The sequence below is a fragment of the Balaenoptera acutorostrata genome, chromosome 2, assembly GCF_949987535.1.
Source record: "Balaenoptera acutorostrata chromosome 2, mBalAcu1.1, whole genome shotgun sequence".
Lineage (NCBI taxonomy): Eukaryota > Metazoa > Chordata > Mammalia > Artiodactyla > Balaenopteridae > Balaenoptera > Balaenoptera acutorostrata.
The window spans coordinates 20,326,943-20,352,362 of NC_080065.1; the positions used below are offsets into that span (position 1 = coordinate 20,326,943).

Here is a 25,420-nt window from a genome sequence, read left to right on the forward strand (position 1 = left end):
TTTTCTTTAATTTTATTTTAATTTTTAATATCTTTATTGCAATATAATTGCTTTACAATGTTGTGTTACTTTCTGTTGTACAACAAAGGGAATCAGCTATAAGTATACATGTATCCCCATAAACCCTCCCTCTTGAGCCTCCCGCTCATCCTCCCTATCCCACCCCCCTAGGTTGTCACAAAGCACCGAGTTGATCTCCCTGTGTGATGTGGCAGCTTCCCACTAGCCATCCATTCTACATTTGGTAGTGTATATATGTCAACGCTACTCTCTCACTTTGTCCCAGCTTCCCCTTCCCCCTATGTCCTCAAGTCCATCCTCTAAGTCTGTATCTCTATTCCTGCCCTGCCAGTAGGCCCATCAGTACCTTTTTTTTTAGGTTCCATATGTGTGCGTTAGCATACGGTATTTGTTTTTCTCTTTCTGACTTACTTCACTCTCTATGACAGACTCTAGGTCCATCCACCTCATAACAAAAAATTCAATTTGTTCCTTTTTTATGGCTGAGTAATATTCCATTGTATATATGTGCCACATCTTCTTTATCCATTCATCTGTCGATGGACATTTAGATTGGTTCTATGTCCTGGCAAATGTAAATAGTGCTTCAATGAACACTGTGGTACATGTATCTTTTTGAATTATGTTTTTCTTAGCGTATATGCCCAGTAGTGGGATTGCTGGGTCATACGGTAGTTCTATTTTTAGTTTTTTAAGGAATCTCCTCCATGCTGTTCTCCATAGTGGCTGTATCAATTTACATTCCCACCAACAGTGCAGGAGGGTTCCCTTTTCTCCACACCATCTCCAGCATTTATTGTTTCTAGATTTTTTGATGATGGTCATTCTGACTGGTGTGAGGTGATACCACATTGTGGTTTTGATTTACATTTCTCTAACGTTTAGTGATGTTGAGCATCTTTTCATGTGTTTGTTGGCAATCTGTATGTCTTCTTTGGAGAAATGTCTATTTAGGTCTTCCACCCATTTTTGAATTGGGTTTTTTTTTTGATATTGTGCTGAATGAGCTGTTTGTATATTTTGGAGATTAATCCTTGTCAGTTGCTTCGTTTGCAAATATTTTCTCCCATTCTGAGGGTTGTCTTTCATCTTGTTTATGGTTTCCTTTGCTTTTCAAAAGCTTTTAAGTTTCATTAGGTCCCATCTGTTTATTTTTTATTTTATTTCCATTTCTCTAGGAGGTGGGTCAAAAAAGATCTTGCTGGGATTTATGTCATAGCGTGTTCTGCCTATGTTTTCCTCTAAGAGTTTTATAGTATCTGGCCTTACATTTAGGTCTTTAATAAGTTTTTAATTTATTTTTGTGTATGGTGTTAGGGAGTGATCTAATTTCATTCTTTTACATGTAGCTGTCCAGTTTTCCCAGCTCCACTTATTGAAGAGGTTGTCTTCTCCATTGCATATCTTTGCCTACTTTGTCAAAGATAAGGTGACGATATGTGTGTGGGTTCATCTCTGGGCTGTCTATCCTATAGTTCCATTGATCTATGTTTCTATTTTTGTGCCAGTACCATACTGTCTTGATTACTGTAGCTTTGTAATGTAGTCTGAAGTCAGGGAGCCTGATTCCTCCAGCTCCATTTTTCTTTCTCAAGATTGCTTTAGCTATTCGGGGTCTTTTGTGTTTCCATACAAATTGTAAAATTTTTTGTTCTAGTTCTGTGAAAAATGCCATTGGTAATTTGATAGGGACTGCACTGAATCTGTAGATTGCTTTGGGTAGTATAGTCATTTTCACAATGTTGATTCTTTGAATCCAAGAACATGGTATATGTTTCCATCTGTTTTTATCGTCTTTGATTTCTTTCATCAGTGTCATAATTTTCTGCATACAGGTCTTTTGTCTCCTTAGGTAGGTTTATTCCTAGGTATTTTATTCTTTTTTTGCAATGGTAAGTGGGAGCATTTCCTTGATTTTTCTTTCAGATTTTTCTTTGTTAGTGTAGAGGAATGCAAGAGATTTCTACGCATTAATCTTGTATCCTGCTACTTTACCAGATTCATTGATTAGCTCTAGTAGATTTCTGGTGGCATTTTTAGGATCTTCCATATATACTATCATGTCATCTTCAAACAGTGACAGTTTTACTACTTCTTTTCCACTTTGGATTCCTTTTATTTCTTTTTCTTCTCTGATTGCTATGGCTAAAACTTCCAAAACTATGCTGAAAAATAGTGGTGAGAGTGGGCAACCTTGTCTTGTTCCTGATCTTAGAGGAAACGGTTTCACTTTTTCACCATTGAGAACGATGTTGGCTGTGAGTTTGTCATATATGGCTTTTATTATGTTGAGGTAAGTTCCCTCTATGCCTACTTTCTGGAGAGTTTTTATCATAAATGGGTGTTGAATTTTTCAAAAGCTTTTTCTGCATCTTTTGAGATGATCATATCGTTTTTATCCTTCAATTTGTTAATATGGTGTATCACATTGATTGATTTCCATATATTGAAGAATCCTTGCATTCCTGGGATAAACCCCATTTGATCATGGTGCATGATCCTTTTAATGTGCCGTTGGATTCTGTTTGCTAGTATTTTGTTGAGGATTTTTGCATCTATGTTCATCAGTGATATTGGCCTGTAGTTTCCATTTTTTGTGACACCTTTGTCTGGTTTTGGTATTAGGGTGATGGTGGCCTCGTAGAATGAGTTTGGGAGTGTTCCTCCTTCTGCTATATTTTGCAAGAGTTTGAGAAGGATAGGTGTTAGCTCGTCTCTAAATGTATGACAGAATTCACCTGTGAAGCCATCTTGCCCTTGGCTTTTGTTTATTGGAAGATTTTTAATCACAGTTTTAATTTCAGTGCTTGTGATTGGTCTGTTTATATTTTCAATTTCTTCCTGATTCCATCTCGGAAGGTTGTGCTTTCCTAAGAATTTGTCCATTGCTTCTAGGTTGTCCATTTATTGGCATATAGTTGCTTGTATTAATCTCTCATGATCCTTTGTATTTCTGTGGTGTCAGTTGTTACTTCTCCTTCTTCATTTCTAGTTCTGTTGACTTGAGTCTTCTCCCTTTTTTTCCTGATGAGTCTGGCTAATGGTTTACCTATTTTGTTTATCTTCTCAAAGAATTTTTAGTTTTTTTGATCTTTGCTATCATTTTCTTCATTTCTTTTTCATTTATCTCTGATCTGATCTTTATGATTTCTTTCCTTCTGCTAACTTTGGGGTGTTTTTTTTTTTTTTGTTCTTCTTTCTCTAATTGCTATATGTGTAAGGTTAGGTTGTTTATTTTTGTTGTTTCTTGAGGTAGGATTTTATTCCTATAAACTCCCCCTTAGAACTGCTTTTGCTGCAACCCATAGGTTTTGGGTCATCGTGTTTTCATTGTCATTTGTTTCTAGGTATTTTTTTATTTCCTTTTTGACTTCTTCAGTGATCTCTTGGTTGTTTAGTAGTGTATTGTTTAGCCTCCATGTGTTTGTATTTTTTACAGTTTTTTCCTATAATTGACATGTAGTCTCATAGTATTGTGGTCAGAAAAGATGCTTGATACGATTTCAATTTTTTAAACTTACCGAGGCTTGAGATGTGATCTATCCTGGAGAATGTTCCCTGTGCACTTGAGAAGAAAGTGTATTCTGTTGTTTTTCAATAGAATGTCCTATAAATATCAATTAAGTCCATCTGGTCTAATGTGTCACTTAAAGCTTGTGTTTCCTTATTTATTTTCTGTTTGGCTGATCTGTCCATTGGTGTAACTGGGGTGTTAAAGTCCCCTATTATTATTGTGTTACTGTCGTTTTCCCCTTTTATGGCTGTAAGCATTTGCCTTATGTATTGAGGTGCTTCTATGTTGGGTGCATAAATATTTACAATTTTCATATCTTCTCCTTGGATTGATCCCTTGATCATTATGTAGTGTCCTTCCTTGTCTCTTGTAATAGTCTTCATTTTAAAGTCTATTTTGTCTGATACGAATTTTCTTTAATTTTATAAAAAGTTATTAGCTACAGCCAAGGAAATTATTTTGCTTAAAAGAAGAATGAATTGTGACTGAAATCCATCTTTACCCAGAGAGTTATGCATCTCAGATCATAAAAAAAATTTTTTAAATGTTTACCCCAGAATATTTCTGTTGGGATCCTGCCTGATACTTATCAGACTCTGGTTATACCCAAACATTTGCTCCTCTTCTTCCTCACTGATGCTGGGAAGACAAATACACTACTTATTTTTATAGACTCCTTAATAGCTAGAAAAGGCACGTGATCCATTTCTAGAGAGTATAAGCAGAAATTTGCAGGGCATAGAAGGGACAGAGTCACAGGGGAGAACTTATGAAAAGCTTTTACTTTTCTAATTAATCAAACTTCAATCACAATAATGAAAAATGAACAGGTGCAGCCAGTAAAGCCCTTCCTATATATTGCCCTACACTTAGGTCTGATATCTGGCACTGAGACAGCTCTCTTGAACACATGAATAACAAGCATGTGGGAAAGGCCAAGCAGAGTTTCTGGTTACATAGAACTAAAAGAATACCTAACGTTTACTGAGAGAAATTACGGATGATTTTCAGGTCACTACTTCATGGGCTTGAGTAGACTGGAGTAAATTTATGATACCATGAATTCTTTTGCATATTAAAATCTTGATAAAACATACCTTCTTTTGTTAACTTGATTTATCAATTTAGTTGCTAACTTATGTCTCATGCCTGGCTTATATATCCTCTCTGAAATAAAAATCTAATTTCTATCATTAGCAGCATCTCATTTTATACAGTACCTTTTTTTTTTTTCTTTCTTTGGAAGCAAATATCAGGTAGAACTTTTTCCTTGGAAACAGAGATTTTTAGAATCTGGGAAAGAATTCTTGAGCTATTCGACACAAAACTTAATAACTAAAATTTGTAATAGACCATAAAATTATTTTAGACTTGTAAAATTTCAAATTGAGATAACAAATAGATAAAAACATTTTAGGAAACTTTTCTTCATAGTTTCTAAGTATTGATCAGCATATGTTCTATACATTGGTCATGAAGATTTTGTCATTGTTCTTTTTATGTTTTGGTAAGAATGTGGTCTAAAGAAAGGTTAAAAGAGATGCTAAAACAACTTCTCAAATGATATTTTTAAAAGGCATTTTTAGCTTGCAAATATTTGAATAAGTCCATACACACTTAAAGACTGGAGTTTAGGGCAGTGACATCATCAAAATAGCAGTATAGGAATTTCCTACCATATTCCCCACAAAGGACACAAATTTTGACAATCATCCATGGATGAGTGGGCTGTTGTGGAAGTTTGGGAGTTCAGCAGAGAAGTTCTAGCACGTCACTGGAGCAAATAGATCCAAACTGGATGCATTGAAGAGGGTAAGTGGAACAGTTTCAATTTACCTGTGTCACCCCAAGGTGACACCACCCAGCACCAGGAGAGAATGTCTCAGCCTGCGAGTTTTTCCACTATAGTAAGTGAGAGCGTGTAGGTGAGCACCCAGTTTCCCCAGCCACGCAGGATGCTGCCTTAGAGACCCACTGCTTTCTCGCTTCATCCCGAATTCTGAGTCCTGAACTACGCAACTGGTGGGAGGTGAGTGGCTGGGAGAAGAGCAGCCAGGGCTCAGAACAGAATGTGTCAAAGCGAGTGAATCAAATCATGATGTCTTGGTCTCCAATAGGAAGCCTGCTCACAAGCTGCTCAGAACACCTTGATTGTGGATCCACCTCACTGGTCCACAGGCATCCTACACACACCCCGACTCTGTGGAGGCCCCTGACAGCAGGGAGAGAAAGCACCTACAGATGGCTAAGGAGCACATTCATAAAGCCTGAACCACCTTGTAGGGCTAGGAGAAACAGCACTAACTTGGGCAGTCAGCACTGCCCTGGGGAAAACAAATAAGAAACTATCAGTACCTGACCTGGTTTTGCAGGCATACAATCTTAAGAATTAATGGGAATGGACGTTAATTATTAGAGAAATGCAAATCAAAACTACAATGAGGTACCATCTCACACCGGTCAGAACAGCCATCTTCAAAAAGTCTACAAATAACAAATGCTGGAGAGGGTGTGGAGAAAAGGGAACCCTCCTACACTCTTGGTGGGAATGTAAATTGGTGCAGTCACTATGGAAAACAGTATGGGGGTTCCTTAAAGAACTAAAAATAGAGTTGCCATATGATCCAGCAAACCCACTTCTGGGCATATATCCAGAGAAAACTCTAATTCAAAAAGATACATGCACCCCTATGTTCATAGCAGCTCTATTCACAATAGCAAAGACATGGAAAAATCCTAAATGTCCATTGACAGATGAATGGATAAAGAAGATGTGATACATATATACAATGGAATACTACTCAGCCATAAAAAAAATGAAATAATGCCGTTTGCAGCAACATGGATGGACCTAGAGATTATCATACTAAGTGAAGTAAGTCAGAAAGAAAAAGACAAATACCATATGATATCACTTATATGTGGAATCTAAAATATGATACAAATGAACTTATCTATGAAACAGAAGCAGACTCACAGGCATAGAGAACAGACGGCGGTTGCCAAGGGGTGGGGGAGGGATGGATTGGAAGTTTGGGATTAGCAGATGCAAACTATTATATAGAGAATGGATAAACAACAAGGTCCTACTGTATAGCACAGGGGACTATATTCAATATCCTGTGATAAACCATAATGGAAAAGAATATGAAAAAGAATATATATATAAAACTGAATAACTTTGTTTTACAGCAGAAATTAACATAACATTGTAAATCAACTATACCTCAATAAAATAAATTTTAAAAAAAGAATGAATGGGAATGTAAATTGGTGCATCCACTATAGAAAACAGTGTGGAGATTCCTCAAAATATTAAAAATAGAACTACCATATGATCAAAAACTCCCACTTCTAGGTATTTATCCAAAGGAAATAAAAACTCAAAAAGACATACACCTCCATGCTCACTGCTGCATTGTTTTCAATAGCCAAGACATGCAAATAACCTAAGTGTTTATTGATGAATGTAGGGATGAAGAAAATTTGGCATATATACACACACACATATACAATGGAATATTATTCAGCCATAAAAAGGAAAGCCTACCATTTGGGACAACATGGATGGGCCTTGAGTCATTATGCAAACTGTAATAAGTCAGACAGAGAAAGACAAATACTCTAAGATCTTAATTATATGTGAAATATTAAAAAAAGTCGAACTCATAGAAACAGAGTACAATGGTAGTTTCCAGGGACTGCGGGTAGGGTGGGTGAATGGAAAGATATTAGTTAAAGTGTACAAACTTCCAGTTTTAAGATCTAGGGCTCTAGTATACAGGATGGAGACTATAATTAACAATACTGTATTATATACTTGAAAGTTGCTAAATGAGTAGCTCTTAAAATTCTCACCACATACACACATACACACACATGCATAGACACACACAGGATTAATTATGTGAGTTGATGGATATATTAACTAACTTTATTTTGGTAGTCATTTTGCAATATATACATGTAGCAAATCATCATGTTGTACACTTTAAGGTTATATATGCCAATTATATCTCAATAAAGCTGGGAAAAATAAAAATTTTAATTTACTATATTTCAAAGTATATGAATTCAAGTTTAAATTTGCCCTTTTATTTTCAATTCATTTCAAACTGAACTCATTATAAGGTAAGTTAATATCACTGCAAACTGGGTCAATGAAGATGAACATTTTATAACACACAGAATAAATTATAGCTATGAAAATCTATATCACCAGAAAAACATAATTGATTAGAAGAGCTACTATGCTTCCAACTTATTTCTATACATAGTCCCCTAAGAAACCTATGGAAAGAAATGTATCAGCTCTATTTCATTAATGATATTCAATTTGTAGTGCTTTCAAAGACAAAGACTTAATTGTGTGGATAGCTAGAAATCATCTGGAATCCCTGGAGAAAGATATTTCACAGAGTTTGAGACAGCAGGTGTTCTTTAAAACATGTAAAAATATATATAATTAACATATAAATGTTTCCAAAAATAATGGATATTATCATGGGATTATTCTTGTTAAAAATGTGAGGCATGTTAGACAGGGTTGTAATATGCATTTTCTGTATTATTTTGGAATATTCAATTCTCACAGAGAAAAGGCAACAAACAGGTGGGATAAGACTCAAAAGAAAAGTTAAACGTATATAGAAATTAATCTAGTAGTTTACAAGAGACAGTCAAAATGCATCAGGTATGTTAATTGTATAAAATGTCTAAGCAAGGAGCTTGTGAAACTTGGGTGGTATTTATATGACTTATTAAATTTATATAGTAAGTTAGTACAGTAATAGTAATCTGTGAAATACACTGACGATTTGGTGAAAAGAATTACAGTGTAATGAGGGACATGACCGGAAATATCAAGTCATGATGATGCCACAGCTGGGCTGATAGCTGTGTTATCCTAAGTCAGCCACGCATTTGATGAAACCAGCTGTGGTTGGGTGTACTTGTGTCTGTATCTTACCATTAAGGCAAGTGCGTGTCACTGGTTGCCCTCACTTTGCTTACAGTCATAAGCACACTGCCAGTGTGGAAGGTTGATGCGGTACAGTGAAGCAGGAGGCATTAGCATCGTGTAGCCCAGACTCAGGTAGTGTTGCCTTTCTACTCGCACCCTGTCCTAAGTGCCTTAACCTACCCCACCTCTTCTTTCCAACTGTGTTTGAAACTGATGTGATCTGAGCATCATAATTTGATCGGTGAGCCTTCTGTTCTATGATCTTTGGGATGGCTTGCCTGGTGGTATCTTTAGAGGCTATAAATCCATCCAACTAATTCAAGATCTGCTTTAATTTTTCACCTTCATTTCCCATTTAAGAAATGTTGAAAAATTTTCATACAGCAAATAAGCTAGAAGGAGATTATCTCATGCTTTGGTTAGTTTTAGTGCAGAAGAAAATAAAAGTGCATATTAGGCTTACTTGTGATCAGCATTTCAACTAGAAAACCCCCTTTTTTTTGTTTGCTTTATGTTTCTGTTTCTTGGGTTTTTTTTTTTTTTAATGGAATTAATTAATTATTTATTTATTTTTGGCTGTGTTGGGTCTTCGTTTCTGTGCGAGGGCTTTCTCTAGTTGCGGCAAGCGGGGGCCACTCTTCATCGCGGTGCGCGGGCCTCTCACTATCGCGGCCTCTCTTGTTGCGGAGCACAGGCTCCAGACGCGCAGGCTCAGTAGTTGTGGCTCACGGGCCTAGTTGCTCCGCGGCATGTGGGATCTTTCCAGATCAGGGCTCAAACCTGTGTCCCCTGCATTGGCAGGCGGACTCTCAATCACTGCGCCACCAGGGAAGCCCTCTGTTTCTTGGGTTTTTTTCCCCACAATATAAGGAAGAGAGAAACTCAGTTGTGTGGTTAGGTGCTCTGATCCTGCTCAGCTTGCCTGTGTTAAAGTCCCAGCTCTTTGGTCACCAGGTTCTGTCTCCTTGGTCAAATTAATATTCTCTTTGAACCTCAATTTCCTCATTTAAAAAGTAGAGGTAATAATAGATCCTACTTTCATAGCAATTGTAAAGATTTAATGAGAAAATATTTGTAAAATGCTTAGAAAACAGCCTGATACATGGCAGCATCCAATAACGGTTGTTATCTAAGGGAGAAAAAAATTAATACTTTTTAAATGTGGCAAATAATTCAGACAACTATCATAGAAAGTACCATGTTCTTCTGAAGCAGAATAAATATGATAAATAATAAATAAGATAAAATGTGTCAGGCAGTTAACTGGGCCTGTAGAAAAGGAATGTGTCCTTTGGCTTCTAAAACTGCAGCTCTCTTATGTACCTAGTCCATGGGCAATTTTACTGTTTATTAGAGTTTCTGTTTTTGATTTGTCTTCAGTCGGGTAAGGATGGTTGACAATAACAAGCTTATTTCAGGCTGCTGCCTTATCGATAGGTTTAACTTTGTTTTAAACTAGTAGTCTACTTTTTATTTACTTATTGTCATTCTCATAAAGATAGAACTGGGTTGCATTCACATTACTTTCATTTGGGGGAAAATTTATATAAAATAAAGATTACAGAAGTAATTAAGTATCCTGCAGGTAATCTACAATATTCATATTTTTAAAGATTGTTGTATAGAATATGGTTCAGAAACAGATATCACAAATTACTTATGTATTGTCAAATAAGTTTCAGAAATAAGCTCGGGGTATACTGTTTTACTCCAAGCATAGGACGAACACAAGAATAAAGAGGAAATAACTCTCAAGAACTGTGCAGGGCTTGGGACTTCATGTTTCTTACTAGCTAATAATCTACATACTAGTGTTTTACACATGTTGGCAGAAAACATGAGACTCCTGGATCAGAGACAATGTACTTCATTGCAGGCAGCAAAAGCTATAGCTAGAGATTCCAGTACATATGTGCTCTTTTTCCCTTGTGCCCATGGGAGTAATGCAGGGCCTATGATAGAGGATTGTTGCCTTCATCAGTTTGAGCTGCTATAAAAAAGTGCCATAGACTGGGTGGCTTAAACAAGACATTTATTTTCTCACAGTTCTGCAGGCTGAGAAGTCCACGATCAAGGTGCCTGCAGACTTGGCTCTTGGTGAGGGCTCTCTTCCTGGCTTATAGATGGCTCCCCTCTCAGTGTGTGTTCATATGCCTTTCCTCGGTGCAGAGAGAAAAATTTCTGATGTCTCTTCCTCTTCTTGAAAGGCACCAATTCTACCACGGGGTTCTATTCTCATGACCTCATGTAACCTAATTAATTACCTCCCAAAGGCTCCACCTCCAAATACCGTCACATTGGAGATTAGGACTTCAACATAGGAACTTTGAGAAGACACACACATTCAGTTCATGACAACAGTACATCCACTGGGTTGTGTTACTGAAGAGGAACTTGAGCTTAGGGAATTCACTGCTACTAGAGCAAGCAGGAGCAAGACTATATTTTGTCAAGGGGAAGCATTTCCATCATCCTTCATGTTTGCTTCCTGCAAGCATGCCCTGATAAATGACCCAGGTGAAGAGTAGTCAGAGTAATGCATTCTTGTTCTACCCACAAAGAACATGCAGGGACACTGATGGCCCATTGTGAACTGACTCTCCTAATACTAGTGAAAACTTAGAGCCTGAAGAAAACTGTAAGCAGAAAAGAAATCCATATACTCCTCTATTTCAACAGAAACGATGACTGGCACATAGTGAGCTCAATAAATATTGATTACTATAGCTGAATAATTGACGAAAGCCATTGGACTTTGCCTTTTGAGCAACAGGAGGGGATTACATATGGCCACCTACGCCCTGTTAGGGAGTTTGGACTTAGTTGAGAAATCACTGAAGTTTACTATAAGGAAGCGGCATGGGCAGATTTACATTTTGGAGCAACCACTTTGACCTCAGTAGAATGATGGATTTAAAGAGAGCAAGACAAAGACAGGGAGACAAATTAAGGAGCTATTGCAATAGAAGGAAAAGACGGTGATAAGGGTCTAAATTAGAGAATCACTGCACAGGACAACACTGAGAGTGATTTTAACAATATTTAAAGAACAATCAGCAAGACTTAATGCTTGATAGAATGAGAGGAGAGGGGTAGAGACCGAGAAGATGCCTGGTATCCTCACTTGAGTCTGGGGGAATGTGCCTTAAGCAGGAATCAGGAATTCAGAAGGAGTAGTGGAGCTTCTATCATTAGATCCATTCAAATGAAACTATTTGATAAAACAATTTCTATTTTAGTTTTCTGATAGATTTCAAAGGTATGTAATTTTCCACATCCACATACATACATACAAAATTAAAAATTTAAATATTATCATTATAAATGCCTTTTTAGATAGGAACATTTATATTTTCTTAGACCATCCAAATACATAATTAAAAGTGAATTCTCTTTTCTAAACAGATACTTTCTTTTCTCATCTGTTTCATGCCCCACACAAACTTCTGTGATCATATAAGTAAAGATACTGTTCATCTATATGACTTACCTCTTAAAAGGTTTACAATTTAATCTTTTGTGATTATATGCCTGGTAACCTTGGTTTTGATGAATTACTTTTTGGCTTATATTTCTTAAGCCAGCAACTTTCTTATATTTGGTTAAGAAGACAAATCGAATTTCACCAGTAGCTATAAATAAAGCCATTGATTTGAACTAGGAAGCTCAGTAGCTTCCTTCACCAAAACCTGGTAAAATTTTAGCATAAAAGATGGCATTTAAATGGAAAAGTATGTATGTATGTAGAAAACATAAATATTTGCATGATTCTGAACTTTTAATAAATGGACTTTCCATATATTTTTAAATGTGTGAAGAAATTAATGTGTCCCATTTTACACACCTCACTATATTCTAACATTAATCCAAGTAAGTATATTTAATGGAATTAACCTCCCTATATTTGTAGTGGTTTAAAAGAAAATCATACTGATTTGTTATTCTATACAAAGTTATTTATTTTATTGTAAAAGAATTGCCCTATTTATTTTTAGCAAAGCAGGGATAGGATTGGCTAGGGAGGTAGGGTTCTGGTTTCAATTTAATCCTCTCAGTATTTCTTAAAACCCTGAAAGGAAGATATTATGAGTCTCATTTTAGGCTCCACTGGGTAAAATATCTTACTAAAGCCATATAACAGTTTGTGGCTAAACTGAGAGGCAAGTCTTAAGATTTAAATCTAAGTTTTTCTACCATCTGACCATCAACTGTAAGCAAATAATCTTTCCAAATTATACATTTTTAAAATATAGGATTAACTATGGCAATATGTACATCTTCAGTAAACCCTTGTTCTGAAATGAATTTTAACTGAGAAATTCTGAGTCAGGGGAAGTGAATTCTAACCAGATTTAAATAATAATGGATTTTGTTAGGTGAGGAATAGTGGATCAACAGGATCTCAAACTTATAAATTGAATTAATATAATTCCTTGGCTCTGTGTAAACATCTAAACTGGTTTGTTTTTGTTTTGAACGAACACTGTGGACTGACTGTAAACATCCACCAAACTTTTTTTTTTTGAGAAATTCTGAGTCAGGGAAGTGAATTTTAATTCATGGATTTTATTAGGTTAGGGGGAGAGAAGTTTAATTTAGATATAAGCTTTGGAAAGCCTCCTGATCAGAAGGGAGCCTAAGGGCCTACCCACCCCACCCACCCTTGGAGAGAAAGGCCATTATGACAGGTAAGGCCCCTGAAGGAGAGGGGACCGCATGGGACCTGGTGCAGGAGCTCCATGAAGCTGGTCCTGGGCTCAGCAGGTACTGGCAGAGCCTAGAGTGAGGAGTGGACCGGCTTTCTCAGGTAAGGGGCCCTGCTTCTGACTGCGTTTGCATTTGCATTTGCCACTCAGGACGAGCAAGATTTCAGGGATACACAGGAGCACTGCAGAGATCATCCCGCCCAGCTGCAGGCCTTCCCAGTCATAGTAGAAGGGACTGTCTTTATCAAGCAGGTCACTGGCTTCCAAGACAGGCAAGCCTGCGGCAGGAGGAGGACAGCCCAGGCCACTCCCTCTATGACACAGCTGCAGGACAGGGCTGAGAGCCTTCTCCTAAGCTCACCTGAGAGCCCAGTGCAGACAGCAGGTCTGAGGAGGCAGCTGGTGCTGCCCAATCAAACCTCTTGCATCAAGACAAGTCCAAGCTGTTCAGAGAAACCCAAACTCTTATTCTCAATGCAAACAGAACCACTTAGACTCACCATGTAATGGCTTTAGATAATAGTTTATGTTTTGCAGTACAAAATCTAAAAAACAAATATTCCCATTTGATAGCACTATGGAGACCTGAAACCACCTTCAGTCACAGTGTTTCATATCTGCATTAGCAAGACTTTACCATTCAACATGACCTTACTCTGCCTGATAATTATTCTCCAGGATGAGGAAGAAAAGGCATTTTAAAACAAGATGCTTCTTAATAATGCTGCTTTCTAAGAAGAAATCTTTTAAAATGTATTTAGTTTTCTTTTTATGGACATAATAGACATTTGTTGTAAGGCATCTGAAGAACACACAATAACTTTAAGAAAAGCGTAAAAACCACCTAGTAAATCACATGTACTTGCCAATAACATTTTGCTTAACATTCTACATTATATGCATAAAAATATTTGCTAAGAGCGAATTTCTGATTTTTCTGCCCAGAACTCCTAGAATAAACTTAATCCTATTTTCCCCTGAGATATACGCCCACTCATCCCAAAAAGGAAAAGAAAAAGAGATGCACATCATATACACATACTATGTGTGTACAAAGTACAGTCACATAGTACAAAATCCAAAACATTTCTACTGAGCGGGGGTGGGGATAGTGGGTAGCAGCTCCTTGAAAGCATTGTTAGGAACCCCTGTTCTTCCAAGGAGAATCGGTGCATACAAAAACAAATACCTGTATCTATCTCAATGATTCTCAAACTTGGCTGTAAGTTACAATCACTAGAGTAGATTTAAAAATATATATATCAACGCCTGGGCCCCATCCTCAAAGATTCCAACTTAATTTATCTTGGATGTAACTGGGATATTGTAATTTAAAAGCTCTCTAGGTAATGCTTTTGTGTAAAGTTGAGAAACCCCATCTATGCTATAACGTAATTTGCCACTTTTTATTTAAAAAAGGACATTTGAGATCTTTCTAAATTTCCATTTTTTAAGACCATATATTGAGGTATGGGTGACATACAAAAAGCTGTATATATTTAACATACAACAATTTAATGAGTTTAGAGATAATCATACACCCCGAAACCATCACCAAAATCAATGCCATAAACATATCTATCACCTTGAAAAGTTTCTTCTCACCTTTCTTTCTTTCTTCCTTCCTTTCTTTCTTTCTCTTATTTCAAATAAGAACATTTAACATAAGATCTACCCTCTTAACAAAATTTTAAGTATACATTATTGTTAACTATATAGGCACTATATAGCACATCTCTAGGAATTACTCTTTTTTTTTTTTTTTTTTTAAATAAATTTATTTATTTATTTATTTATTTGTGGCTGTGTTGGGTCTTCATTTCTGTGCGAGGGCTTTCTCCAGTTGCGGCGAGCGGGGGCCACTCTTCATCGCGGTGCGCGGGCCTCTCACTCTCGCGGCCTTTCATTGCAGAGAACGGCTCCAGACGCGCAGGCTCAGTAGTTGTGGCTCACGGGCCCAGTTGCTCCGCGGCATGTGGGATCTTCCCAGACCAGGGCTTGAACCCGTGTCCCCTGCATCGGCAGGCAGACTCTCAACCACTGCGCCACCAGGGAAGCCCCTAGGAATTACTCTTTATAACTGAAACTTTGTAACCTTTGACCACTGGTAACCACCATTCTACTCTCTGTTTCTGTAAGTTTGACTATTTTAGTCTTCATATACGTGGGATCATATAGTATTTGTTCTTCCCTGTGTTAGTAATGTCCTCCAGGTTCACCCATCCTGTCACAAATGGCAGAATTTTCTTCTTTTTAAAGGTTGAATAATATTTCACTGCATATTAATACCTCATTTTCTTTATCCACTCGTCCTCCGATGGAGATTTAGGTTGCTTTTATGTCTTGAGTATGTGGTAATGCTACTATGAACATGGGAATGCAGATATCTCTTCAAGATCCTGATTTTAATTCTTTGGATATATACTCAGAAGTTAGATTGCTGGATTGCATGATTTGATCATATGATTCTATTTTTAATATTTTAGAAATCTCCATACCATTTTCCATAGTGGCTGGCACCAATCTGTATTACCACCAACAGTGTACAAGGGCTCCCTTTTCTCCCTTGCTGATACTTTTTATCTTTTGTTTTCTACTTTATAATAGCCATCCACTTTTCCAAAAATAATACATAATTCTCCATTGTTTGGATGTACCATAATTTGTTCAACCAGTGTCCTAGATTAGGGCACTTTATTTTATTTAATATTTTTTAAAAATTTCATAGTGTTGTTTTGGAATGTATTGTTTGATATATGGATAATATTACTAGAAGATATATTTTTAGAACCATAATATCTGCATCAAATTGCATGAGAATTAGATAATTCTGTGAATATTCTGAAATTGCCTTTTAAAATTTGCCCTACTGCTTGCATTATAGAATAATACCTGTTTTCCCACAATCTACCACGGTTCCTCAGGCTCTAATTTGCACATGAATCACCTGGGGATTTTGTTCAAATGCAGATTATGTAAATCCAGAATGGGCCCTGAGATTCTGCATTTTGAACATTTCTTCATTTTATAGTTACTTAAGGTGGCATATTGGGATGTTTACTTGAGATTTTTCTTCTTCTTCCTACAGGTATTAATATCTGTAAATTTCTCTCTAAAAACCTTTCTAACTGTATCTCATAAATTGTGTTTCTTCTTTATTCATCTTGATGTATTTCATTACCTTGTGATTTCTTCTTTGGTCATTGGTTATTGAAGGGTAGCTAATTTGTGAATTTCCCAGTAACTGATTTCTTATTTAGCTCCATTTTTGTTAGGGAACATACTTTGCTGATGTATGATTTCATTTTTTTAAAATTTATTGCTTATTTTATGTTCTAACATATGGTCTTTCCTGGACAATGTTCCATGTATGCTTGAGAAGAACATGCATTCTACAGGTGTCATTCTACTTGGTTTAGTAAGTACATAGCATTGTTCAAGTCTATTTTCTTTTTGATCCTCTCCCTAGGTGTTCTATCAATTACTGGCAGAGGAATCCTAACTATTATAATCGAATCGTCCATTTCCACTTCAATTATTTTCATTTTTGCTTTATGTATTTTGAGGCTTTGTTGTTAGATGAACAATTGCTATGTCTTCCTTTCAGATTTATCATTTTTTCATTGAAAAATGCCCCTTTGTTTCTAGTAACAACCTTGGTCTTATATACTATTTTGTCTAATATTAATCTATTTGCCTAATATTGTCTATTTTATCTAATATTAGTATAGCCACACCAACTCTCTTTTGGTTCCTGCTTGTATAGCATTTTCCATCTTTTAACTTTCAAACTATTTGTGTCTTTGAATCTAAAGTGTAAGTCTTGTAGACACCTTAAATTAAAACAACAAAATTTGGATTGAAATTAATACCAACTTAATTTCAATAGTAGATAAAACTACTCTGATATAACTCTCTTCTCTGTCTCCTCCTTTGTGCTATTATTGTCATACAAATGGCATCTCTGTAAATTGAAAGCCCATCATCATAGTTTTATATTTATTATGCAGTTGTTTAAGTTACTCAGGTTAAGAATAGTTAGAAATAAAAATACATTTACAAAAAAAAAAAAAAATTTACATTATACTTCATTTTATATTTACATATAGTTGGCTTTGCTGGTGCTCTGCATTTCTTCATTTGGATTTGAATTACTGTCTAGGATACTTTGATTTCAGCCTGAAATAACCTCCTTTAGGTTTTTATTTGCTTGGTTTGGATTTTGGTTTTTTTGTTGCTGTTGCTGTTGTTGTTTTAATAAAGAAGGATTGCCATCCTAGAAATGTTTTTCCTCATCAGCTTTATAATGAGAGTTGCGGATATTTTCTCAAATTTTTATTAGATATTTATATTTGTCCATTATATTTTTTTTAACATTTTGATATTTTGGTACTCAAATTAATTATTCTTTCTTTTTATTGTCACATTCCTAAAAGCTGGAGGGGAAATTTAGAGAATCTTTCTCTCTCCAGCCTCATCACTTTTTTTCTCTTAAATTTTACCCTTTACCTTACTTCTATGTCATTGAATAGTCATGTCCTCTTTTGCCTCCTGGTCATTTCAATACTGTATCTTCTCACTGGAGTCCTTTTCCTACCACATCCTACCCTTGGTAAATTTCTCTCCATGTTTCAGACTTAGATTAGTTACATGATCCAGAAAGCTTTACCTAGGCCTTCCAAGTATGAACTACCTGCTTCTCCTATATATTCCCTACACATCACACCTGTTTACTTCTTGGTGACCCACAAGAATAATTAAGAATGAGGAGGATCATGCCTGTTCGGATCACTATTAGCTTCAATATGTGGCACACAATAGGTAGTAACAAACATATAAATAGATTTCTGCAATTGAAATAAGTTTGATTTATGTATTTAGCTATGTTCACACATGAAAAAAAGTTGTAAGCCATATTTATTGCAGGTAACTAGATTAAATCAGCTTACCTGTTGCTAGTACAAATTATATTATAATGCAAAGGTGGATTTACTGAAAACCTAATAAAACTTAAGCTTCAGGTTCCCTTGGTTGTCTTAATTTATTACAAGGTCATGCTTTTAAATTTTACATTCTTTTTATTTAATATGCAGCTAGGGTTGCCAGATTTAGCAAAGGAAAATACAAGATACTCAGTTGCATTTGAATTTCACGTAAATAGCAGATAAATTTTGAGTGTAAGTGTAATCTACACAATATTGGGACATACTTATGATGAAAAAAGTTGTTATCTGAAATTCAAATGTAACTAGGCTTCTGATTTTTTTACTGGCAGCCTACAATAAAACCACACCCCAACACCACCACCAAACTATACAAGCTGCAGCCCATACAAACCCTGAGTCTGCCCCTCTTCTATTGCTGTGATAGAAATTTGAGTTATCAAATGGCCAACTTTGGAGCTGAGCTTTAATATTTCCATTGCACTTTAACCAACAAATGTATATCTTTTGAAAACTTAAATGGATACTTGTCCCTAATGCATTTTTCATATTATATATCTTATATAATTAAATACATTATATTGGTTAAACTTTGATAAAAAGACATAGCATCATCAAAATTGCCAAACTGTCCGTGAGCATCATATAGATGGGTATTTTCAGTTAGTTACTGCACATTGAACCCTACTGTGCTCCATGAACTGCCCAAGACTTTCAGATGCAAGATAAAGAAAACACAGTCCTGATCATTATAAATGTCTGGAAAGATTCTATAGTAACCTCACACCTTAGACACATCAATCTACAATTGTAATATAAAGTTACTCTCGTTAAATACCAGCAAAAGACCATCAGGTTCCCATTCAATAGCCAAAGAAGTTTGATTGTTTTGGGAAGATATGGACATATAATTTTTGCCAAGCAATACATAAATATATGTATCATTCTGCTATATGTTTTCTTCAAATAAAGGTGACATAATTTTCTCTTATTTCCAGGCTTTTCTGCTTTCAAAAGTCCTCCTAAATGATAAGTTTCAGAGAGGTATGAGACTGCAATTTGATATACACATTGAAAAATATGGAAGGATTTTAGATTGTTTTCGATGTTTCAAGCAACCCAGTAGTATTGTGATATTTGCAAAAGAGCATCTCTATTATAGCTCAAAATGTCATGGAAAAGGATTCCAAACACCCAATATTCAGAATATTTGTCCAATAAGTAAAAAGCCTTAGCATTTATTAGGGCCTGACATATAATCTCAAAAATAAATAAATCTCCAAGTATGAAAATCTAATGATAGTCCCTATATATGGTTAATTAGTATAATAATAGTTCTACCAAACTATTGAATAAGTCTTGGCAATAGACTACGAAAAGTGACTTGTTCATTTATTACAGGCTTGTTAGTAAGAGCCCTGACTTAGCAAGAATCAGATGGCACAAAGAGGATAACTTGAGAAAAGTTTAATAAAAGGACTATTTACAAAAGTGTGGGAAGGGGTAGTGTAGTATCCTGCAACTAGTAATAAACAAGTTTTTACCATCTTAACTCCAAAGAACAAAGGGGAATAGTTACCAGAACCCAGAAAAGAGATTTGGATATAGAGATGGTTGCAGTAACCTTTTGTCATGGGACACAGCTAGCCTGTGTTGACCTTAATGGGAAAGAACCCAGGTAGTAAATATATCAATCTCATTCTACTCCCTCCTTTTGACCTTTTGTAGCTCCCTTTTGGCCAAACCCAATCTGAAACAAAATCAAGCGTTCCTACTGATGTCATCAATATAGAACAGGCTCCAAGGGCAGAGAGGAGAGAGGTGGGGTAGAGAGCAGATCTGGAAGGACAATGGAAAATATACAAACTAGAAATCACCAAGGAAAAGCAACCATTCAGCTGCTATCATTTTGCTTTACTTACTACTTCATCCATGTAAATATGATTAGGTTTTCCTCTTTCTGATACCTGATTCTGATACTTGGACAAGTTTGGACTAATTTGCCCAAAAAATTTGGAGCAATATAAGAAATGGCCTGATGTAAAATACTGAATATAAGATACATAAAATTCATGTTGGGGTGACTGTAGACCATCTATAAATATAGTCACCCTCAGAGGAGCTGAATTTAAGGTATAATGAGGGCTTTGGGTGACTGCTGTTTAGGGCAGAAGTTCCAATCACATTAGGACATCATAGGCCAAAGAGCAAGCAAGCAACCAAGCAACAAAGATCATCTCAAATATAAGAACCAAATTAAAACTCACAAGAATAAATGCTCTTCATGGTCGATTGTGACAAACACTCTTCTACTAAAATGGGGTAGGCTCGTATAGCATGCTTGTGATCTTTTGTTATAGGTTATCACAGTTCATATTAGCACAAATGTAAAATCTCAGAGAAATAAAATTGGCAGAAAAATCTAAAATTCAATAAATCTCTCAAGAGGAAAAATGGTATATGTGGAGGTTTAATAATGAATTTTATATCTATCATTTCTTGAATTATTTAAGAGACTAGAAAGATATATATCAATATTTAAGGAAACACTTTCAACACATACAGAATGGCATAAATACCATATTATTTTACCATTATAATACATGTATTTGCAGATAATGCCTCTGCAATACCAAACTGAATGTCTAATGAAGAATGCAGCTGCTAAGATTTTCTCTAGTAGAGAAGGCAGTAAAGGGAACTGCTGTAGCTTTTATTATGAATTACAGGAGAATCCTTCATGAGACAACTTGAGTTTTCATGAATGCCAGGTTGACACTGGCAAAATTGATATGTCTTGACATTTAGATGAGTTCTACAGAATGATGTGTACATGTTCTGTCATTATGCACACAATACATTTGTAACGTTTAAAGCACTTAAAATAATATTACTGTTGTAAGAGAGTAAGAACAAGTCTACTTTTAAGTACAGGCAGATTTCAGACTTGAAAAATGAAACAATGACATCTGATTTAAGAGTTGGATCTCAAAGCAAAACAGATCAAAAAGTCAAGCTATTGGAATAGTGTTACATGTTCTTATTTTGTAAAAGAACACTTTAAAGTTTTGACTTTCAGGGTAGAAGAAAGGCAATGTGCCATGTTAAAAAGAGGATAGACAATTTTCATGTTGAGCCCTAAAAAACTGCTGATATCCAAACATTTTAACTTGCAAAGGAGACAAATTGCAAATGATATTCATTGAGTGCTTTCTATGTGCCAAGCACTGTTCTCAGACCTTCACATGTTTCCACTCATTCAGTGCTCCCCAAATCCCAAAACGCTGGTACTGATAGTATTCCCATTTTACAGATGAGAAAATGAACACAAAGAAATTAAATAACTCACCCAGTGCTGCACAGGTAGTTAATGACAAAGGTTATACCTGAAGCCAGCTTGTGCGGATACAGAGCTGTGCTTTTAACCACTATGTCATTCTGTTTCAAATGATGGAGTATGGGCTGGATGTGGACTCATTTAAACATCACTGGGTTTATGGTTTGTGATGCTCTGAAATGCTCTTCTTGCCCTTTTTTAAGAGTTTGAGGGGGTCTCCAAGTCTAAGAAATGTGACAGCAAGCCAGTAATTCATCAGTTTACTATAAGCAATGCCTTAAGATGATTAATTCAGAGGCAGTGTGAATGCAAGACAACGGTGGACAAAAGACTGGAAACCAACAGGTTGGTTAACAATTTTTAGGAAATGTAGGCTTTGCCTAGCACAGTGACAATGGGAAATGGGAAGGGAGTTTACAGAGGGAACATTGCAAAAGGAACATACAGCCTCTGATTGGATATAATAGAGAAAGGAAGAAAGAAAGAAAAGAAATGCCCATCTTTCCATCCCAGTTAACTGAGAAAATTACCTTAAAATTGTTATGAATAGAAAATTTAAAAAGACATGTTGAAAAGTATCTTAAAATTGAAGTTACAAGGAAAAAGTTATGTGTTTTATATGCTAACATACCCTATAGTAATTTTTAAGTTTTTTGTAAGAAATGAAATAATGTAAGTATATATTTAATAAGTGCTTAATAAATGGTGGCTTCTATTATTATTTTATGAATTTTATTATTTATTTACAAATTCATTTCAGAAGCTGAATGTGACTATTTGAACTCTGAATAAATGGTATGACTATTCTTCTACATTCACCTAAATTTCTATTTCAAAGAGAATATATTTTTGGAAATATTTAATTTTGATTTTTACAAGAAATTCCTCTGCAATATTTGGGAGAGGAAAAATGTAAATACTAATAGCTTGTTCTCAAAATTGTTAATTAATATTATAACACATTCCTCCCAAAAATATCAATATAAATATTGTTCTCAATTTTGCATAAGGTTTAAAAAGTGAAATGTGGTGATTTTACTTTCAAAATGATGTCTATATTCACATAAATATGTACGTGTGTGTGTGTGTGTATGTAAAACATCTGAGGGACTCTACATTGTTCCTACTGTTGATTTCAGAAAATTCAATTCACTAAAAGTAAGTTTATACATTTGAGCACATGCCTGCAATGATACTCAAACAAAACAAATAAACTAAACACACGATAACAGGGACCTTGTCACATTCATGTATATGTTTTCCAAGGCCAGGCAGAGTGTCTTGCACTTGAAGGTGATGGATAAATGCTTCTGGAAAAAAAGGGAATTCAGTTGATCCATGAGGTAGGTTTGCTCAAGATAGGCCTTTCACACTCACAGGAGAGTTTCCTGTACTAAAGGTTTTTAGCGGGTATACCTTTGTTTTCATTTTCATTGCTACCTTCCACAATAGGAAAGGAAATATAGTTCCTTGAAAATAGTAAGTATCTGTAATATCATATGACACACAAGAATCTACATGTCTCCTCTCTTTTTCTCTAGAGGACGGAGCACTCTCTGCTCTCCAGAAGAAGGAACAGCAGCAAATCTGACAGGTGAGAGCCTGGAATTCACTGGGCTACACTGCACGAGTGGAGAGAGCTAGCCATCCCTCCACCATGACGTGGCCTCATCTTCTTTTCCTGTATTTCACATGGGGAACATCCTTGCCCTGTCCTAAGCTTCCTGCCTTTAAGCACTGAGCATTCATGTATGGATAGGTTCTGGGCATGATTTCCATAGGCAGGAAACTGTTAGTGTGAACAGTTTGGTGACTGAGGAAGTTGACATGAGGGTTCTGAAATGGAGACCTGCTATATTCCATTTAGAGGTGTCTGATGGGCAAAATACAAGAATAAGAGAGTTACTTTGGCACTAGTTCTAAGACGTTATTAAATTGAGCTTTAACTGAGAATTCTCATCATCAGGGGTTTGGGGTCACCTTCTAGCAGTTAAATATTTTGAGACTTTAGTTAAATATCTTGCGGGTGTATTCTCTACTTCATTTGTGCCTCAGAAGGGAGAAGAAGACAACCTCAGTCTTCCCTCATCACCCAGGTCCCTGGTCCTTTAAAATGAACCAGCGTGTTATTCTCTAAAATATTAATCTTGAATACATTGACTACCATGTGGAATAAAACATAGTATGTGGAGAGATCAAGGCACCACGCGAACTTGGCACATGTGCATACTGACAGCCAACATTTTGGTTGCACATGACTTTGTAGGCAGATTATACTCTTGGATTACATGAAAAAGAATGTATTTTGATTACAGTCAGGTTTCATTCTAAATAGGAAGACCTATATTTGATATTTTAGACATCCATGATTGAAAACTTCATTAGGTAGGGAAAAGAGAGATAGGATTGTGCTAGGCTATTAACCATAGTATGTATTATCTATTCTATGTATACCTCTATGCTCAGTCCTTTAAATTTTATTCTTGAGATCTGAATTCTGGTTTTTGTAATTCCAAGGAGAATCTTTTCTCTAGCAACAGAATTCAGCATTTGCAAATCAATTAACTCTGGCTTTTAGAGTATTTCCCAGGAGTGGATATAATAATAACAATCGGGCTTCCCTGGTGGCGCAGTGGTTGAGAGTCTGCCTGCCAGTGCGGAGGACACGGGTTTGAGCCCTGGTCTGGGAGGATCCCACATGCCGCGGAGCAACTAGGCCCGTGAGCCACAATTGCTGAGCCTGCGCGTCTGGAGCCTGTGCTCCGCGACGGGAGAGGCCGCGATGGTGAGAGGCCCGCGCACCGCGATGAAGAGTGGCCCCCACTTGCCGCAACTAGAGAAAGCCCTCGCACAGAAACGAAGACCCAAACGCATCAATCAATCAATCAATCAATCAATACAATCAAAATAATGGTCATGGTTTTGTGAATGTTACCTGTCACTGTTCAAGGGTTTTGTTTGCAGTAATCAATCATCATAATAATGCTCTGCAGTATACACTATAATAATCCTGTTGGGTTGCAACCTCGAGACTTTCCCAGGTGAAAACTGAAGCTAACCTCCATACACAGAAGGCAAGGAGAGACCTACGAAAGAGGCAGACCACTCCAGATTTGTACATGGCATGTTTACTAAGCAAGGGAACTGACATAAGAGGTTTGTCTTGAGCGGCTGCAAGACGAGTAGATCTCTGCCCCTGTCCACCAGAATCTTAAAGCCTTTATAGAGACCTCACCTGGGCTCAGCCGCTATCAAGATGGTCTCAACAACACCTTACTCTCTCAAGGCTTTGTCCTTGGAACAGATCCTGTGGTAGGACCAGGGGGCAGAGCATACAATCCAAGGACAGGGGAAGGGGTGAGTAGCTTGTGATTGCCGAGGTCCACCTCGCCAGTCAGCTGGTGGTCACATCCTCTCAACTACCTCCTCCAACAAATCCATGTTGCATTGATGAGGAAACTGAGACACAGGAGAGAAAGTGACTTGTACAAGTAAAAGGATGTAACCAAGATTTGAACTAAGTATTCTGGTTCCATGTAAATTGTTTTTAAGAATATGACTACATTGTTTCTGCCCAAAACTCTATTTGAAACTTAAGGATGGCCTCATTTTCATTTCCACAAGATCATCTTCCCACGGAGTCACATGCTTCAGAGCAAAACTACAAGGGTAGGCACAGTGTTTAAAACATAGCAGAGTTAACAACTCCTTGGTTTAACACGTCTAAATATTTTCTGCAGTATTGGTTTTTGCCCCAAAAAACCTGTTCATGATCAGACTGCATCCTGATTTTGTCTCCTGCTTTTGTGAACACGATAGACAAAGCAATGGCTACTTTCCAGGTCATGAGATTAAACATCAGAAAACATTGCACAGCAAAAAAAACAAATAAACAAACAAAAAACTCAAACAGTTTAATTTAATTACTATCTTTCA

General features: G+C 36.4%; 2 protein-coding genes across 7 annotated transcripts in view; both read right to left on the reverse strand.

Annotated features, from left to right (window-relative positions):
• CDH18 (cadherin 18) overlaps positions 1 to 25,420 on the reverse strand; it is a 993,557-nt gene that overhangs the window by 871,392 nt on the left and 96,745 nt on the right. The window lies entirely within an intron of this gene.
• The window catches only part of LOC103012154 (FXYD domain-containing ion transport regulator 4-like), a 28,217-nt gene continuing 16,052 nt past the window's right edge, over positions 13,256 to 25,420 (reverse strand). The window contains 2 exon segments of the mRNA XM_007188271.1: positions 13,256 to 13,486; positions 13,489 to 13,565. Coding sequence (XP_007188333.1) covers positions 13,256 to 13,486; positions 13,489 to 13,565 — 308 coding nt within the window.